At 45.9% G+C, this 20481-nt stretch overlaps 1 protein-coding gene across 1 annotated transcript in view; it reads left to right on the top strand.

Moving 5' to 3' along the window:
* MRE11 (MRE11 homolog, double strand break repair nuclease) overlaps positions 1-20481 on the top strand; it is a 461003-nt gene that overhangs the window by 47540 nt on the left and 392982 nt on the right. Inside the window, exon 4 of the mRNA XM_040340161.1 lies at positions 7147-7307. Within this exon, the coding sequence (XP_040196095.1) occupies positions 7147-7307 (161 nt within the window). The remainder of the gene's footprint in view (positions 1-7146; positions 7308-20481) is intronic.

Below are 20481 nucleotides of genomic sequence, written 5' to 3'. Positions count from 1 at the left end.
GCGAGTCGGTGCTATACGGCGCCTGCGCACCGACGTTCGGCTTTTTGCGGAAACTGGTGACGCGCCTTTTGCGCCGGGGGGCAAGCTTCTGTCATATGTCAATCACTTAGTCTCGAATAGGAACGCCCAGTCCCGCGGGATTCACTGCCCGGAAGCCGGGGGAAGAAATACCTATACTACAGTATGTAAACCGAAAAAACCCCCCAAAAAAACAGCATACTGTACATGTCGGCAGTGTGCTGGATTGAATGGTATATACTTGTTTTTAGGGTGAACCTCCGCTTTAACCTCACTGAGGAAGATTGGGACAGGATTCTCTACCACTTACATAAGGGCTCAATAAACGTAACGACCCAGGAAGCAGGATAGAAACTATTTTCCAGGGTGATATAGGACGCCATTACTTCTTAACAAATTTTCGTCCTCAGTTGCTTCTCTATGCTGGAGATGTTAGTCTGCACCTGGCACTTTGTTACACTTATGGTGGTCATGCACAAAACTACAACTGTTTTGGTTTGCGGTACATGTAGACATAGCCAAAATAACCATGTACAATCTTGATTTCACCCCTGCTCAATACTTATTGCACCACTCCTCTTGGCCGAAATCCACGTATGACAAATCCCTAGTTCTACAGCTTGTAAATGATACCAGATGATGCATTTCCTCACATTAGGGTTCCAATACCCCTCCTAAGCGTACTCATTGGTACCATCATATTCATCAGACAGCAGAGATGGAGGAACTCATCAATGTAGTGCACGATGATCCTTCCAAATTCAGCTGCACGTAGGTATGCTAGCTTGAATTTCAAGGCTCATTAGTTACTGTTGTACCACAGTTCTCATCGGACAGATCCCTTAAACGTTCTGTCTCAAAACGAAAACAGTGAGGCCTTCTCCTACTCCCCATATCTATGTATAATTATTTCCACACTTACCAGTTATAACAAGACCTTACCCTGCCCTTCTGATGATGGGCATCTACATTTCTGGTTTTCTGTTTGTAACCCCAGCGCATATGTATTTTACAACCATACCGCCTCTTCACTCCCCCCCAACTCCAAAATGAGATACCTTACAAATTTGTCAGTGATCGTTTGCCATCAGAGTGAAAACCCAGCTGCACATTAACTACTGTATGTGAAAGTTATATATAATGCAAAGTATAAATATATTAACTGAACATAGAGTACCATTTGGAATATGCCTTCTTCATGACCCGAGTCTGCTACCCTGCCTCTTATTTTATGACTGTTTATCTTTTTCGATACTGTTAATTATTTGCCATGAATGACATAATGTACTTATTGTGTATGACTATTGTGAGGGGTTAGCTCGGTAGCGGGGTGTGTGACCCCTTGGTTGGGTTCACCACACACTGAATTTATACAGACTGGCAGTCGAAGACGGTTGAAAACAAAGTTTCTGGTTTATTTTTCCATCTTGCTGGAAAACAATTGCAAGCATCCAAACAGCATAAACAAAATCAAACATAAAATAAACCCTAGCCACTCTGGGCGTTTACCTTCCACACAGGAACCTATCTATGAAGTCTAACACAGCCTACTGCTGGGTTGACAGTGCTGGTCATACAGCACAAAACAATAGTCTTTTGATTTTTTATCACACAGAAAAATCAATCCTCTCCTCACCTCCACATAAGACCTTCAGTTACTGCTCGCTTTCCTCACAAAGCTTCAGAATGCAGCCCATTAGTGGTAATCCTCTGGGCTACTTATAGAGGCCTTAATTGCCTCATTCTGAACAGCTGAAGTCTTCCAACGCCCTCCAACCTGTCCTGGCTATTTCTCACAGCCGACGCCTAATAATGATTGGTGTATTGTCTAACAAGGCAGAAATGTATGTTCCGTCTGTGACAACACCCACAGATTTACCTGACTTCCTGTCACACTATGTACTTTGATGTTTTCTTTGTAAACTGTTAAGAAAACTCCTAATAAAATCCTTGGAAAAGAAAGAAAATCGAATGATTGTTCCTCGGACGAAATTTTTCTTCCGGGTTTCTTATAGTGTGTACTCCACTTAATACAAAAAGTTATCCAACTTTCACCCCACAAACAAAGGACGAAAAACATAAATCCAAAACAAAACAAAAGTTTTTCTTTTTTTATTCTAAACTCCATCAGACCCATAAAATTCCGCAGATATAAACTCTTATATAATCTTATTGATAATATAACCTCAGCAGAACAAAAAGAGAAATATAACAAAACTGAATAATATTTCAGAAATGTTATTATGCCCCGACTTACCTCCACTCAAAAGCAAAACTTGGAAGAAGCTATCACATTGCTAGTAATCAAAATGGTGAATACCACTACCCCATCCGAGGAAGCTTATGGGTCTGATGGAGTTTCCATAGTTTTTTTTTTTTTTATCGCTATAGAATTATATACATCAATTATTAATTTCTAGAAATAAAACATGGATCTCCCCAAACAGTACCCTTAATATTGCACAAATTATGGGCCAATTTTCTTAAAAAACAACAATATTGAATTATATGCATTAATTCTAGCAAATAAACTTAACCACTTCCATACAGGGCACTTACGCACCTTCCCGCCCAAGCCAATTTTCAGCTTTTAGCACTGTCCCACTTGGCAATTGCGCGGTCATGCTACACTGTACCCAAACAAAATTGGCGTCCTTTTTTCCCCACAAATAGAGCTTTCTTTTGGTGGTATTTGATCACCTCTGCGATTTTTTTTTTTTTTTGCGCAACAACTAAAAAAAATACTGAACATTTTGAAAAGAAATTACGTTTTTATTTTTTTCTGTTAATTTTTTTGTAAATAAGTAAGTTTTCTCTTTCAATTACGGGCACTGATATGGCGGCACTGATGGGCACCGATGGACATCGATGAAGTAGTACTGACGGTCACAGATGAGGTGGCACTGATTGACGGCGCTGGTATGCGGCACTGATGGGCACACATAGGCGGCACTGATGGGCACTCATAGGTGGCACTTATGGGTGGCACTGATGGATACTTATGGGTGGCACAGATGGGCACTGATAGGTGGGCACTGGGCACTGATGGGCACTGTGGAGTGGCACTGATGGACACTGTGGGGTGGCACTGATGGACACTGTGGGGTGGCACTGATTTTCCCATGTTGCCAGTCAGTGCCCATTTGTGGGCACTGATTGGCATCTTTTTTTTTTGCTCTTCCCTGGTCCAGGGTGGGCTTCCCTGGTGGTCCAGTGTGGCGATCCGAGGGGGGGCTGCGCTGATAAACAATCAGCGCAAACCCCCCCTGTCAGCAGAGCCGCCGATCGGCTCTCCTCTACTCGCGTCTGTCAGACGCGAGTGAGAAAGAGCCATCAACGGCTCTTCCTGTTTACATCGTGATCAGCCGTGGACACGGCTGATCACGTGGTAAAGAGTCTCCGTGAGAGACTCTTTACGGAGATCGGTATTGCGGGGTGTCAGACTGACACCCTGCAACAACGATCGCCGCGATGCGCGCCCCCGGGGGCGCGCAGCGGCTCAGAATCCTGAGGACGTCATATGACGTCCAGTCAGGATTCTACAACCACTTTATCCGACGTCAATATGTCATTGGCGGGCGGCAAGTGGTTAAACCTTTCTTACCAACCAATGATTAAACCTGATCAAGCAGGATTCATTAAAAATAGTCAAACCAAAGACAACATAATTGAAACCCTACATTTTCTATACTAAGGCCAAAAAAAAAAAACAGTTGCCGGAAAAATCCTATAACTTGGACATTTCTAAAAAGAGCTCACAAACAATTCTCATATGTGTGTTGTAATCGCGGTGCCGTCCGGTTTCAGGTGCATCCAGGCTCACGGGTAGGCAGGAAAGTGTTATTCATCCTGTGGTCATCGGGAAGCTGGCCAGAACCAGCGTGGAACGCAGACGATGACGTCACCGGAAGCGGAACCAGAGAGAGCACCGGGGGGAGAGACAATATGGGACAAGCCACTGAGAAACTAGGCTACGGGCTCAGAAGGAGCAGAAGGCTCTGAGCGCGTAGCCTATTACTACACACAGATGAGAATGGTTTGTGAGCTCTTTTTAGAAATGTCCAAGTTATAGGCTTTTTCCGACACTTACATGTTTGTAAGTGCATTTCCTTTTAACAAAATAAATTGTGACTGACATATTGCACTTAGGTGGCGTTTCCTGTTTTGTTCCAGTGTGAGGAGGAGGTGGCCAGGGGGTGTAAGGTGACAGAAGAATGATGAAGGTGAATACTTTCCAAACATGGAATTTGAGAATGAGGGACACCTAGGGATGGAAAAGACATGTGGAGTGCACCGTGGCAAAAATTTACTGAATATTGAGGTGGCTTAAAAGAGCATGGTTAATAGTTTAAAGCGGTATTAAAATCAAAAGCAAACATTTTATTTTTTGCTGATTACCAATTCTTAGATGTGATGGCTGCATTAGTTTTGTTTTTTAGCATTTTTTGCTTTATTTTTACCTGGTGATCCCACTAGTAAGTCTGCTGTTTTTCAACAGAACATGCTGTCCTGCAGACGTAGCAGTTACAGGGTTGAGACAAACCAACAAACCATCTACCGCTGCAGTGCTTACAATGATCAGATTTTATTTACTTTTTAATTTTTTTTTTGTAAAACCTTTATTCCAAAAGGAAAATACAGTTTGCTATAACTGATTATAAAGTACGATCTTGAGTTTGGCCTCAATTTGTTAGTGTATCTAAACCTGCTTGTCCATCTAACACTCCCCTCCCCCCAGATCGACAATGCTGTCAGTGTTTCTGGCTTAGATCACAAGGGGAAAACGGATGGGGAAAAAAAAAAGACTAAAAAAGCAAACTAATGCAGCGACCATAGCTAAGGATTGGTAAGCTGCAATATATTATATTTTGGGTTTAATACAGTTTTAAACCTACATATGCTATACACTGTACACAGTCTACAGTTCTTGTACCCACAACATACTCCATAATTACTGTGCTAGGAGTGAGAGGTTCACAATGTATACACTCAAATTCAATCAAAGGCTGAGGTATGCTTGGTCACCCTTTTATATCGAAGTCCTCTCTTCACATAATAACCCCCCCCCTTCACATAACCCCCCCTTAACATAAGGCGTTCCTTCCTTCACATTGGAGTCCCCTGTTCAAATGAAGAGTCCCAGCTTCACATTAAGAGTCTCCATTTTCACATCAGGAGTCACCTCCTTCAAATCAGAACCCCCCCCCCATCCTTCACATTAGAGTCCTCTTTATGTCAGGAGTTCCCCCTTTGCATAAGGAGGCCAGTCCCTTACATCAAGAGCCACTCTTTATATCAGGTGTCCACCATTCACATCAGTGTCCCCTTCACATCTGAAGTCACCCTTAATCAGGAGCTCCCTACTTAGCATCAGAATCCCCCCTTTTTTTTTATCAAGGATCCCCTTTACATCAGCAGGAGCCCTTTAAACCAGAAGCCACCCTTACATCAGTAGCCCTCTGCTTAACAGTAAGAATTCCCCTTTACATCAGCAGTGGCCCTTTAAATCAGGAACCCCCCTACATCAAGGGCTCTCTTTACATCAGCAGCCCTCCTTTCACATTAGAATCCCTCTTTACTCCCAGAGTGTGCTACATACCGGGTGCAAGGTGTACAGAGCTCAGGAGTGCACGTGTACAGGGATCAGGAGTGCGCGGTGTACAGGGATCAGAGATCAAGAGTGCGCGGTGTACAGGGATCAGAGATCAAGAGTGCGCGGTGTACAGGGATCAGAGATCAAGAGTGTGCGGTGTACAGGGATCAGAGATCAAGAGTGTGCGGTGTACAGGGATCAGAGATCAAGAGTGTGCGGTGTGCGGTGTACAGGGATCAGATATCAAGAGTGCGTGGTGTACAGGGATCAGATATCAAGAGTGCGCGGTGTACAGGGATCAGAGATCAAGAGTGTGCGGTGTACAGGGATCAGAGATCAAGAGTGTGCGGTGTACAGGGATCAGAGATCAAGAGTGTGCGGTGTACAGGGATCAGAGATCAAGAGTGTGCGGTGTACAAGGATCAGAGATCAAGAGTGCGCGGTGTACAGGGATTAGAGGTTAAGAGTGCGCGGTGTACAGTGTGCAGAGATCAGGAGTGTACAGAGTGCAGAGATCAGGAGTGCGCATTGTACAGAGTGCAGAGATCAGGAGTGCGCATTGTACAGAGTGCAGAGATCAGGAGTGCGCATTGTACAGAGTGCAGAGATCAGGAGTGCGCATTGTACAGAGTGCAGAGATCAGGAGTGCGCATTGTACAGAGTGCAGAGATCAGGAGTGTGCATTGTACAGAGTGCAGAGATCAGGAGTGCGCATTGTACAGAGTGCAGAGATCAGGAGTGCGCATTGTACAGAGTGCGCAGTGTACAGAGTGCAGAGATCAGGTGTGCAGAGATCAGGAGTGCGCATTGTACAGAGTGCGCAGTGTACAGAGTGCAGAGATCAGGTGTACAGAGTGCGGAGATCAGGAGTGCGCGGTGTACAGAGTGCGCAGTGTACAGAGTGCAGAGATCAGGTGTACAGAGTGCGGAGATCAGGAGTGTGCGGTGTACAGAGTGCAGAGATCAGGAGTGCGCGGTGTGCAGAGATCAGGAGTGCATATTTGGTCCAAATGGCCACTTTAAACCAAATGACTCCCCTCAAATTACTTGTCACCTCCAAATCCCCATCCTTGATTTGATTGACATCCCTCTTTTAGAACAAGCCCCACTATTCCACCTCCCAGTATAAAAAACTCTTCACCCACCAGCACATTATCCTCCCCCACCAATCCCCGTAGCTGTCATAGATGAGCGGGACCAGAGGGGAGGGCAGAGATTATCGGGGCAGAGAGTTTGTCAGTGCAGTGGGAGCATAGAGATCCGATTGCCGTCAAATAACAGAGAACTGACATGTCAGGGACTGGAGGTTGCAGTGGCGCCCCTCTCTGTGTCCCCCCTGTCCAACTACCCCCCCCCCCCTTAGTTTCGGCCCTGTATAAAAGTATAAACAGGGGCTATAGCACAGAGTGCATAAATTATAGTATATACCTGTGAACTTAGTCTTAAACAGCAGGAGTTTTTTTTTTTAGAAGTCTATTAGCTTGACGAATTCCCTTAAAAGAAGTGACCATATACATTTTTATATCTCTCCACAGGTCGACTTCTTGCTGCTTGGTGGAGATCTTTTTCACGACAACAAACCTTCCAGGAAGACTTTACACACCTGTATGGAACTTATGAGGAAATACTGTATGGGAGACCGCCCTGTCCAGTTTGAGGTTCTCAGCGACCAGTCGGTTAATTTTAGTTACAGCAAGTAAGTGTGGTGCATGTGAAGAGCAATGTAACACCATGCCTATTCTGTGTAGTAACATTGGCACCTTCCTTTCTATAGCCCATGGTTTTATTGGCACCTAAAGGTGTAATTGCAGGTCTTTTCTGTAGTGCCAACTGCTGGTAAAATAGGAAATTGCAGGTCACCCAGAAAAAGTGGTTCTAGTGTAGTAGAGACCATCCTGTATGTTACATCAGTATTGCAGTGGTGCTTCGGTGACTGCCCCATATGTTTCTACAATATTATATTTGTTTTTCCCTTGATGTCTCCTTTAAAATTTTGTAATTATTAGGGATGTCTCAATACCGATACTAGTATCGGTATCGGCACCGATACCGAGCTTTTCCCAGAGTACTTGTACTCGGGGGTAGGGGTGCAACGGATCGTCACCGATCCGTGATCCGAACGGGTCACCCCGTTCGGATCGGCACACCATGCGGTCCGCGGAACGCTCCGGAGCCTCGGCCGTAGGAAAGTCCCCGGCTTCGGCCTAGCTCCGGAGCGGCGGCTATCTTGCTCCACCCCCGTGTGCTTGTCAGAGCCCAGAGCACAGCGTGACACGCCTCCCCGCCTCAGCGCGCAAATGGAGCGGACTAAAGCAGACAGCGCAGGATCATCCACCGGCAGCTACAGGAAAGGTCCAGGGGCTGAGAGGATCATTGAGGCGGGCGGTGTATAGTTACAGAGCTGTGAGCAATCTGCTATGGGCAATGGTGACCTTCCCCAGTGTGCTGCGAGTGTCTCTCTATTGAGAATAAGCCAGAGAGAGAGGACACTGCGATCACCTGCCAGCCAAGGAGCTCAGAGTGATAGGGGGGGGGGGAGATCACCGGGAACTGTGTCCATCAACCCTGACATCTGGGAGCATCCCTGCAGAGGAGATCAATGTGTCATCTGTACAAGGATATTCCACAACCCCCCCCCCCCTCTTTTCTATACAAGAAACCCCCCCTCCCTGTGCGATTGAGGATGGATATGCCCCCTGCTTTTTTTCCTGTGTGCACTGTACTAATCACAGTAATGATAGTTATTAGGGGGGCAAGTGGACACCCAACAGAGTTTTAGATTCAGTTATTTTCATCACAAACTGAGCTTATACGTTTAAATACAGTTTTTGTAAATCCGACGGACTGTTTAAATGTTAAATTTAATGTGAAAATCAGAGGTGTTCTGTCATATTAGCAATAAACAGTCTGTCGGATTTCCAAACACTGTATTTAAGCACATAAACTCCGTTTCGTGTTGAGAATAACTGTGTTATCTAAAACTCTGGTGGGTGTAACAAGATTTGTGTTTTTTTTTTTTTTTTTGTTGATCCGAAAATGATCCGATCCGTGACTCCTGATCCGAGGATCGATCCGATCCGTGAGTTTTTTGATCCGTTGCACCCCTATCTATTAGCATTGTTACAGACTTTGTAGTCTGAGGAATTGGCTTGACACACAGGTGGTCAAAATAGGAGGTTCCTGTGGCCTGTACTGTCTAACCTCTCATGTTCTACAAAATGATACACTAATTGCAATATTATTATTTCCTACTCTCATAGGCTGGATTTTTTTTTATTTTATGTTGCAGCCAGTGATCAAATCATTTAAATGAAATGTGTTAATAGCTTGTAGAAACATTAGCATGCAACGCTGATTATTTTTCATAGGGGATGCAGGCAGGTAGTCACGGCTATTGAAGTGAACAGGTTATCTAGGGACCTGGGGATGTGATTACAGTTTATAGCAGCAATGCAATGAAATTATTGTTATACGTCAAGGTAAAGGGCAACTTTCAAAGTGCGGAGAACCATAGCAACTAATTAGACTCTACATCTTACGAACACGACTACAGTAAGGTGATGGCAGATTGTTAATTGAGGCTTAGTGCATAGTATACAGCAGAGTCTCTCTGTGCACCACTACATTAATCTATACCCTTTTCTGACAATGATGGAAGAATGCAGGCTGTTCTTTATTTAGCATGGATCCTCCCTTTTGCCCATAGTTGGTATCAAGTTTCCTAAGAAATTGCATTTCCAGGGTGCCCTTTAACCACTTAAGCCCCGGACCAATATGCTGCTAAATGCCCAAAGGCGTTTTTACAATTCGGCACTGCGTCGCTTTAACAATTGCGCGGTCGTGCGACGTGGCTCCCAAACAAAATTGGCGTCCTTTTTTCCCCCACAAATAGAGCTTTCTTTTGGTGGTATTTGATCACCTCTGCGGTTTTTATTTTTTGCGCTATAAACAAAAATAGAGCGTCAATTTTGAAAAAAAATCAATATTTTTTACTTTTTGCTATAATAAATATCCCCCAAAAACATATATAACATTTTTTTTTCTCAGTTTAGGCCGATACGTATTCTTCTACTTATTTTTGGTAATAAGCGTTTATCGATTGGTTTGCGCAAAATTTATAGCGTTTACAAAATAGGGGATAGTTTTATTATTTTTTTTTTTTTACTACTAATAGCGGCGATCAGCGATTTTTTTCGTGACTGCGACATTATGGTGGACACTTTGGACAATTTTGACACATTTTTGGGACCATTGTCATTTTCACAGCAAAAAATGCATTTAAAGGGGTGGTTCCCCCTAAAACACATTGCTAACAATAGATTCGTAAGACCCGTTACACTGCGGGTAGGCTGGCTTTTTTTTTTTTTTTTAGTACATACCGAGATCTCCCCGTCTCGTTCCTTGTCGGTGGGCGTTCCTAGTTGATTGACGTTCCTCGGACGGGCGCGTACGTGACGTCACGACTTTCCGAAAGAAGCCGAACGTCGCTGCGCATGCGCCGTATAGAGCCGACTCTATACGGCACATGCGCAGCGACGTTCGGCTTCTTTCGGAAAGTCGTGACGTCACGTACGCGCCCGTCCGAGGAACGTCAATCAACTAGGAACGCCCACCGCCAAGGGACGAGACGGGGAGATCTCGGTATGTACGAAAAAAAAAAAAAAAAGCCAGCCTACCCGCAGTGTAACGGGTCTTACGAATCTATTGTTAGAAATTAGTTTTAGGGGGAACCACCGCTTTAAATTGCATTGTTTATTGTGAAAATGACAGTTGCAGTTTGGGAGTTAACCACAGGGGGCGCTGTAGGAGTTAGGGTTCACCTAGTGTGTGTTTACAACTGTAGGGGGGTGTGGCTGTAGGTCTGATGTCATTGATCGAGTCTCCCTATAAAAGGGATCACTCGATCGATGCAGCCGCCACAGTGAAGCACGGGGAAGCCGTGTTTACATACGGCTCTCCCCGTTTTTCAGCTCTGGGGAGCGATCGCGAGGGGGCGGCTAGAAACGGATCGCTCCCCGCGGGTTTCCGACCGCCGCATGTAGCGGGGGGGGGGGGGGTCCCGATCGGACCCCCGACCCGCGGAAAGGCGGGGACGTACATGTACGCCCATATGCCTGTACTTGCCATTCTGTGGACGTACATATACATGCGGCGGTCGTTAAGCGGTTAAATAATTTTTTTTTAGGTATTGTATATTTGTTTACAGTTACATTGGTCCAGCTTGGATCAATGTAACCATGCATGTTCCATACCTATCTGATTCCCCTGGAAACTGGAAATCACTGTAGTAGGCATCACTGCTACAGTGATCTCCACTCTTTGCCAATTGGTTGCCTTGCTGCATACTGAACACATGAGGTCGCCTGCTGAGCATGGTGTCATTTAGAGACCGCTTTGCATTTTCTCAATTAATGTGACATCATCGTTCCACCTCACCTGATCATGTTGCATTTATTCAGAAAATGAAAAGCATTCTCTGAATGGTACAGGTTGAGCGACCTCCTGTGTACACAATGCAGCATGGCGGCAGCTTAGCACCGTATATTGCTATGTAAACTGTTGGCGTAATATAAATCCTGTGTACTATAATAATAATCTGGAAACTAGTGATCACTGTAACAGTGGTGTCTATCCACTTACCGACTGCAATACATACTGTATATATACACTGCAGTTTGCAAGTGGTTTACTGGGGTTATACCTGAAGCTATCAGACATAACCCCAGCATTTGAGTTTTCAGCCGGCAACTGGCTTTCTCATGAAAGCGGTCTGAGCTGCTCATTAAGCCAGAGAAACACTGACAAGCGGTGGGAGGTGACATTCCCTCCCACGATTTGACTGTGTTTCTCGGGCTTACTGTTTTTACCAACATGCCCGAGAAACAATCTGACAGTGCGGCTGGCCGATCACAGAGGCGAACAGAGACCAGATCCTCTCTGATTGCCTCTATGGCATTGAAGGACATGATGTCACTTCCGGTCTAGGGTGAAACAATTTTTTTTTATTTAACTATTTTTCCCCCAAAAAATCCTGTTTGTAAAACCGCTGCGCAAATACTGTGCGATATTAAAAATTGCAACGATCTGCATTTTATTCCCTTGGGTCTCTGCTAAAAAGAAATATACAATGTTTGAGGGTTACAAGCAATTTTCTAGCAAAAAAAAAATGATTTAAACTTGTAAACAAAAAGGACCAGAAAAGGCTTGGTCTTCAAGTGGCTATAAAGTGATTCCAGGGAGATCCCATGGGTCTGCTTTATGCATAATTGTATTGGTTTATGCTGGACCAATGTAACTATGAAAAAATGTCATCTTTAAGGCTCAGTTCACACTGCAGAGATGCGGAACCCTGCGAATCCACTAGGGGTTCCCGCACCGCATTTGTCCCGGCGGAAGTTAACACTGCCATATGCAAGCTACTGGGAGTGTCATTTGAAAGTTAAAGGGGTTGTAAACCCCTATGTTTTTTCAAATTAATGCATCCTTTGCATTAAGGTGAAAAAACTTCTGACACTGACCACCCCCCCTGCCCCCCCCCCCCCCCGTTTTACTCACCTGAGCCCATTCGTTCCCACGGCGAAGACGCGCTCTGCCTCTCTGCCTGTTTTCTCGACTCTTGATTGGATAGATTGATGGCATCGCAGCCATTGGCTCCTGCTGCTATCAATCAAATCCAATGACGCGGGAACAAAGGAACGCTCCCATTGATTAGCCATTCAAACATGCAAATGAGGGAAATACGGCGATTCACGAACATGCGTGTGCCCGGCGCATGCTACGCGAGATGCGCTTAAGTTGTACGTCCGGTGTAAAGTTATTCCCCATAAAGGAGGTGCAACCCGGCAACAGACATGCACAGGTCTGCACCAGGGAACACAAGCCGACGTATTTGGCGTTGGACGTGTGTCTGGCTGGGCGTACGTTATGTTCACGGCGTACTCAGTGATCCGGCGTAGCTTAGGTAGTTGTGTCGGCGTGGTTGTGAGTAGGCGCATGGGGGCTTGCGTAGACGTCACGGTACATGCGCAGTTCGTGATACGTACCTGTCTGGCGCTCGGCCCATCATTTGCATGGGGTCACGCCTCATTTGCATGGGTTCACGCCCACTTCCACCTACGCCTACGTACGCCTTCAAAACCCACGCCACGCTGGCGCAGCGTTGGGAGCACTGGCTTGCTGAATGCAATACTTGCCTCTCTGCGCTGCGTTGGCATAGCGTACAGTGTTTGCTCTACGGCGGCGTAATGTGCACCTTCCTCTCTGTGAATCTGGGCCAATGTGCGTAACTATTCAACCCCCTAAAGTCAATACTTTGTAGCACCGCCTTTTGCGGCTATCGCAGCTCCAATTTGCTTTGCATAAGTCTCTATGAGCTTGCCACATCTTGGGATTTTTGCCCATTCCTCCTTGCAAAACTGCTCCAGCTCCTTCAAGTTGGACGGTTTGCGCTTGTGAACAGCAATCTTTAAAGCGGAGGACCCCCTGAATTTTTTAGAATCCAGCAGCTACAAATGCTGCAGCTGCTGACGTTTAAAAAATGAACACTTTCCTGTCCAGTGCGCCAGCGAAGTCGGCAGATGAGGACGAGCAATCGCTCGGTCCTCGAAAGCTGCTGCCGGCATGCTCAGTGATGGAATCAGGAAGTAAACCTTGCGGCTTCACTGACCGGTTCCCACTGGTCCCCGCTCTCTCCTGAGAAGACTATGTTTCCCAGAAGACAGCGGGGGGGGGGGGGGTGACGCGAAGGCGCGTGACTCCCCCGAATCAATACCCGAAAGTGGTGCAAATACGAGTTGTATACAGGTATCTGCACCCCCTACCCCTGAAAGGTGTCAAATGTGACACCGGAGGGAGGGTTCCGAAAAGCGGAACTTCCACTTCTGGGTGGAACTCTGCTTTAAGTTTGACCACAGATTTTCTATTGGATTGAGGTCTGGGCCATTCCAACACATTTACATGTTTCCCCATAAACCACTCAAGTGTTGCTTTAGCAGTGTGTTTGGGATCATTGTCCTGCTGAAAGGTGAACCTCCATCTTAGGATCAAATCACACACAGAGTGGTACCAGTTTTGCTCAAGAATATCCATGTATTTAGCACCATCCATCTTTCCCTCAACCCTGACCAGTTTCCCAGTCCTGACTGCTGAAAAACATCCCCACAGCATGATGCTGCCACCACCATTTTTTATTGTGGGGATGGTGTTCTTTGGGCGATGTGTTGGGTTTGCGCCAGACATAGCGTTTTCTTTGATGGCGAAAAAGTAACATTTTAGACCTTGGGTCTCTGTGCTGCCTCTCTGATTAATGCTCTCCTTGCCCGGTCCGTAAGTTTTGGTGTGCGGCCGTCTCTTGGCAGGTTTGCTGTTGTGCCATGTTCTTTCTATTTGGTTATGATAGATTTGATGGTGCTCCTAGGGATCATCAAAGATTTGGATATTTTTTATTTGAAAAAAGGAAATTTGGGGCTTTAAATGAGGCTGCAGACATGGTGTGGGTGATAAAGGGAAGTACATGTTTATTAATCATAAAATTGCATGACATGTCTCAAGAACAGAAAACACATAGAGGAAACAATCATTTTGTGTAAGACCCCTTTCACATTGAGGAGTTTTTCAGGCGGTACAGCGCTAAAAATAGCGCTGCTATCCCGCCTGAAAAACTCTTTCACACTGAGGCGATGCGCTGGCGGGAGACAAAAAAAATCTCCTGTCAGCAGCATCTTTGGAGCGGTGAGAGGAGCGGCATGTATACCGCTCCTTCCCATTGAAAACAATGGGAAACCGCGGCAATACCGCCCGCAATGTGCCTCTATAGAGGCGCATTGTGGGCGGTATTAACCCTTTATCGGCCGCTAGCTGGGGTTAATACCGCACCGCTAGCGGCTTATTCCCGCGGCAATCCCGGCTCCCGCCCTAGTCTGAAAGGGGCCTTAATGTCATTTCATAATGCAAACACACACATATAGTATGTGCATGTGCAAAATAGGCAATGAGGGTACAACAGTGCATAACTTGGTGCCACACAGTGGTCTGAATTGATCGATGAGTGCATTATATAAATTAACATATGTACAGATATCACATTAACAGCAATAGCGAGGAAGATAAAAGTTGTTAAAACAAGTGGAACCATCAAGGATTGAAAATAATGTTCATCAACTTAAATGATACCATAAGGACATATATCCGCATCTCTGGTGTCCGACGCGTTTCGTGACAATGACACTCATCAGGGGCTGATGCTTGGGATATCTACAAAATAAGTAATATAGGGTATAGTTACTTGATCTGGTGGTGATCAAAACAAATAAAAGATGGAACAAAAGGGTCCACCTTGAGTACTTACATGGAATCTAGGCATTATTTGTGGTGAGCATGGAGCCGAGGCCAAAAAATGGTCCGCCACGGGAACTGAGGTGATGTCTGGCCGCACACCGGTAAAGGCGCGCAGAGGAAACCCCCCACAGAGACAGAAGCTGGTATGCTGGCATATATGATGACACAAAGTGGTAAACCGATGGTGACAGCCAGAGGAAATCTAAAAGATGATACAATGCCATGATGTCAGACTATATTTAAGCCAAATGGAGGACAGATACCCCAAATATAGTGATAGAAGGAATAACCTTGTGCTGGCGTACTGAGAACCCCGGGATACAGGGGAACAGAATGGGGTGGATATTTTTTTATAGTCTTACCCTGACTTATACGTCTCAACAACATTGTCCCTTATTTGTTTAGAGAGTTCCTTGGTTTTCCAATTTGATGCATTGACCATACTGCAGCTCAGTTTCAGGGTCTTGGGCAATCTTTTTATAGTCTAGGCCGGGCATCACTAAATGGCGGACAGCGGGCCAAATGCGGACCGCCTCACTCTCCTATGCGGCCCCGCCATTTATCAGTCATTTCCTCCCCCTGCCATCTCTGTAATTCTCACACAGAGCCGAAAGCAGGAGGCGGGACAGTTCTGGATGGAGGGGTAAACAAGCAGGTGATTGGCTGCTAGGATGAAGGGCGGTCTTAGCAGCCAATCACCATCTAGCAACACCCGCCCTCCATCGGAGATATGCCGTGCTTCCCTCCGATCTGTGCAAGGTGAGGGAGGGGGCAGAATTGTAGTGGCACTGTAGTTCCCTCGCTGTGGGGGGGCCCCCAGAAGCCCGGTATATCACTCCAGGGTTGCTGGCTGCTGTTATGAGCAGAGAGCGTCTACTCTCTGTCACACTGCCCAGACCCCGCACTGACAGCCCACCCCCCTCCTCCTCCTACGAACACTCAGACAGGAGAGCAAAGAGAGAGAGAGAGCAAGATCTTCTCCTCCTCCTCCTGTGTGTACCAGCAGCCCCGCCCACATTCCAATGCCTGGCAGCTCTGTGCCTCGCAAAAGTTAAAGTCCAGCATGTATGTAGTTGTACCATGGATGATGCAAGTTTACAACCCTCCACAACAGGGGATCCACAGCTCTGCAGGACAGCCTTTCTTCCTTCCTTCAAACTTTTTAGTGATTGAAAAGAAAGCAGCACACAGGTGGGTCAGTCATGAGGAGAGAGTTTTATGTCACCTCCAGTACCCCTCTACCAACACAGCAGCCTGCTGGGATTTCCCTGGTATGGTGCACTACAAGCCCCAGCATGCTCTGTCAGCCTATGTGTATGCATAGCACAGGCGAATAGGCCTGCTTGCTGATCAGTGGCAGAACTCCACTGCCCAAGTCAATGGCGGCTGGTGATCAAATTTTGTTTTTGGGGGGGCGCAAACTAACTGAAAAAAAAACATCAATTGCAGCCTCACTGTGCCCATCAAACGCTCCCACCGTGCCCCATCAAATGCTCCCACCATGCCCCATCAAACGCTCCCACCATGCCCCATCAAACGCTCCCTTTGTGCCCATCAAATGCTCCCACTGTGCCCATCAAATGCTCCCACTGTGCCCACCCGCCATCTGCCCGGCACTTACCCTGTCTCAGTGGGGCAGTGGGTGACAGCAGCGGTTTCCTCCATGCTCCCTTATATTCATTCGCTTTTCTAACACTGCTGGGTGAACTGCGACCACCAAGAATAGGGGGTGTCAGCGGCGGCCATTGATTCATCCAATGCATGAATCTATCTATTGGTGATAGAGGGGGGGTGGCGACTGTGCGCCCTTATAGATGCACCACCACTAGCCCAAACCTCCATCATTATCAGTGGAAAGGGCCACGGGACCAGATATCAGGGGGGCTCTTTATGGTTCCCTGCATAGGGGCCCAGATGATTCTACTTACACCTCTGAGTTACAGGGAGTGAGGACACTAGTCTGGAAAGCGGAAAAAGCTAACTCGCTGAGGACATTAAAGTGGAGTTGTTGAGGGCTGTCATGTGGTGGGCTGAGTGGACTGTGATGTATGGGAGAGATGTGGACATTACAGTGGGGGGGAGACTGTATTGAATTATAGTTGCTACCGTCCGAAGGAATGTACTGTACATCATCTCTACTAGTTCATTGGAAATTTACTACAACAAAAAAAAAAAAAAAACATAAATTTGCAGTTAAAATTTTGAATCAAATTGCTTTTGCTGTTTATTTGGAAAGTTTACCTTGCTGCCAATGTGAAAAAAAAAATGTGTCTACCCTTTCTATGGGATGTTGTGGTGGGAATTTGTGAAGAACACCCAGTTTATAGCCTGCCAAAATGTGTTTGTCGTAGTGGAGCTGCTCTGTAATAAAGATGTGGACATTACAGGGGGGGAGATGTGGACATTACAGTGGGGGAGGCTGAGGATTGTGATGTGTGGGGGCAATGAGGACAGTAATGTGAAGGGGGCTAAAGATAGTAATGTGGGGGGATAATGTAAATTGGGGCAAAGGACAGTAGTGGCGGGGGGTTGGTGTCAAGGAAGTGTGAGAACATTACTGTGGAGGGGGGTGATATAAAGGAGGACCTAAATACACTCCTCAAGAGGGAGAGGATGATGATGTGCACTGGGGACTGAGGATGCTAATTTAAGAATGGGTTCAGATCTGTACATGTGCATTAGGTGCACATGTCGTGGGTAGGTCAGCCCATTTTAATGGGCTGCAATACCCGCAAAAAACACAGAGAAAGACGTCTTTGACGTCTTTTCCAAAATAGTGCGGCAGCAACATGCGGTTTGGCACATGCGAAAAGGCGCCACGGGTAACGACATGATGTTCGGACCTCTGCTGGAAGAAGATTTTGCTGACCGGACCTTGTGGTTCTCAACCTGGGGGTCGGGACCCCCTCGGGGGTCAAAGTATGATTTGCCAGGGGTCCCCGAATCCTGGGCTGTTCTTAAGGCCCGCACCACTCTCCCTGTCTTTTTGTGGCCACCCAGCTGGGCTGTCCCTGGAGCCCGTGACCTCCCACTCAGCCTCTTCACAGCCGCCCATTCAGTTCACGTCATAGGTGGGGGGGGGGAAGAGGCTAGAGGTCAGCTGACTGGTGAGGAATGTGAAGTAGGAGGGGCTGCAGGAGACCCTATCTCCTGATTCCGGCATAGGTGCCACTGCTACAAGATGCCACAAAGTCGGAGGCACAGTGAGTAACACTACCTGTGATTATAGTTGCCATTAAAAGTCCTCACAACAGTTCTCAGATCAGCGGGTGACCTTGTTCAAGAACATCTAATCCACTCCTCCCACCAAGGAGTAAGAGAAGGAATAAAAATAAAGAATACATGAAAGGGAGAGGAAAAGAGGGGTGGAACAAAGAAAAAGGGAGAGAAAGAACAAGAAAGACAGCTAGAGAGAGGGATGGGGGAAAAAAACAAGAAATGTGGATAGAGAGAGATAAAAGAGAAAGAAAGGAGAACAAAGAGAGTAGTACATCCAAAAATGCACCATAAGGGGTTTTAATACTATACAAGTGGAAGGGGCTCAGGGAGAGCTAAATGTCTGTGGGTTAGGGGTGCAAATTACTTGTCTTGCCCCGGGCGCTGACAACCCACGATACGAAAATAATTTTACTGTTAGGGGTCCCCACAACTTAGGAAAATTTATCAAGGGGTCACGGCACTAGGAAGGTTGAGAATAGGGTTGTCCCGATACCGATACCAGTATCGGTACCGATACTGAGCATTTGCGGGAGTACTTGTACTCCCGCAAATGCCCCCGATGCCAGATCCGATACTATACCCCCCCCCCTCCGCCGCCGCATACCGCAACGCCCCCCCCGCCGCCTATTTAATCAGCGTGCGGAGAACATTACAGCTTTCATTTGAATAGCTGTCTGTTCCCTGCCACGTATAGACACTCCCCCTTGCTCGGGATTGGACGGGTTATCTGTCTATCAAAGTGCAGATCACCCGTCCAATCCCGAGCAAGGGGGAGTGTCTATACGCGGCGCGGCAGGGAACAGACAGCTATTCAAATGAAAGCTGTAATGTTCCCCGCACGCTGATTAACTAGGCGGCGGCATCTAGGTATGGGGAGACATGGCTGCATATGTGGGGGGACATGGCTGCATATGTGGGGGGACATGGCTGCATATGTGGGGGGACATGGCTGCATATGTGGGGGGACATGGCTGCATATGTGGGGGGACATGGCTGCATATGTGGGGGACATGGCTGCATATGTGGGGGACATGGCTGCATTTGGGGACACATTTAAAAAAAGTATCGGTATTCGGTATCGGCGAGTACTTGAAAAAAAAGTATCGGTACTTGTACTCGGTCCTAAAAAAGTGGTATCGGGACAACCCTAGTTGAGAACCACTGGTCTAGGCCATCTTTATGTAGAGCAGTGTTTCTCAATTCCAGTCCTCAGGCCCCCCCAACAGGTCAGGTTTTCAGGATTTCCCTCAGATGAAAAGGCTGTGGTGATTACTAAGGCAGTGAAACTGATCAAATCACCTGTGCAAAATAATGGAAATCCTGAAAACCTGACCTGTTGGGGGGGCCTGAGGACTGGAATTAAGAAACACTGATGTAGAGCAACAATTTTTTTCAGCCTCACAGTTCTTTGCCATGAGGTGCCATGTTGAACTTCCAGTGACCACCTGCTCTTTATTCACACATGAGACCTTGTTTTCAATTTATTTTTATTGATCTTTTTCTCATACAAAAAAAATACATTAAAACAAGATGCGATCACATTATACATCTATTTCTATTTAATATACTGAATCTTATTCAATGTTCATAAATCACATTGCCTTTTAAAAAAAGATTTCCTACATCATATACCCTTGGATTATTTATATATTCTCCTTCTCTTATCTGTCTTTCCATATATTGTATTACGTTCATTTCACATATCCATTCTGCTGTATTTGGACTTTTATTTTCTTTCCATTTGCGGGCTATTATTGTTCTAGTTGCTGATGTCATATGGTGAAAAATATCCTTCTTAATGGTCTTTATTGATACCTGAGACCTTGTAACACGAACGAGTCACATGACACAGGGGTGGAAAAATGACTTATTGGGTCAAATTTTGGACATTTTCACTTAGGGGACAGCAAATTTACACTGTTATACAAGCTGTACACTCACTACTTTACATTGTAGCAAAGTGTAATTTCTTCAGTGTTGTCACATGAAAAGATATAATAAAATTTGTACAAAAATGTGAGGGGTGTACTCACTTTTGTGAGATACTGTAAAAGCTGCATTATTTTTATAAAGCACATTACATTAATACACAGAGAGGAGGATGGTGTAATTTTAACTTAGTGGGTTAAAAACCACTTTAAATGCTATATAACAATGTATTCCTTGCCTGACTTATGGCTGACTATACTTCTTTACATTATTCATTCAATTCAGCTAAAGCTCCACAATGTTTTGTATTTTGTTACAAGCATTACAGCTGCAGTTTTATTCTGATTTGAACAGTTCCCTTCTTGTTTGATGTTTTGCTGATCAGG

This window comes from Rana temporaria, chromosome 2 (genome assembly GCF_905171775.1).
Source record: "Rana temporaria chromosome 2, aRanTem1.1, whole genome shotgun sequence".
Lineage (NCBI taxonomy): Eukaryota > Metazoa > Chordata > Amphibia > Anura > Ranidae > Rana > Rana temporaria.
Note: the sequence above shows the minus strand (reverse complement) of the source record. Positions and strands in the feature narration are given on the sequence as shown.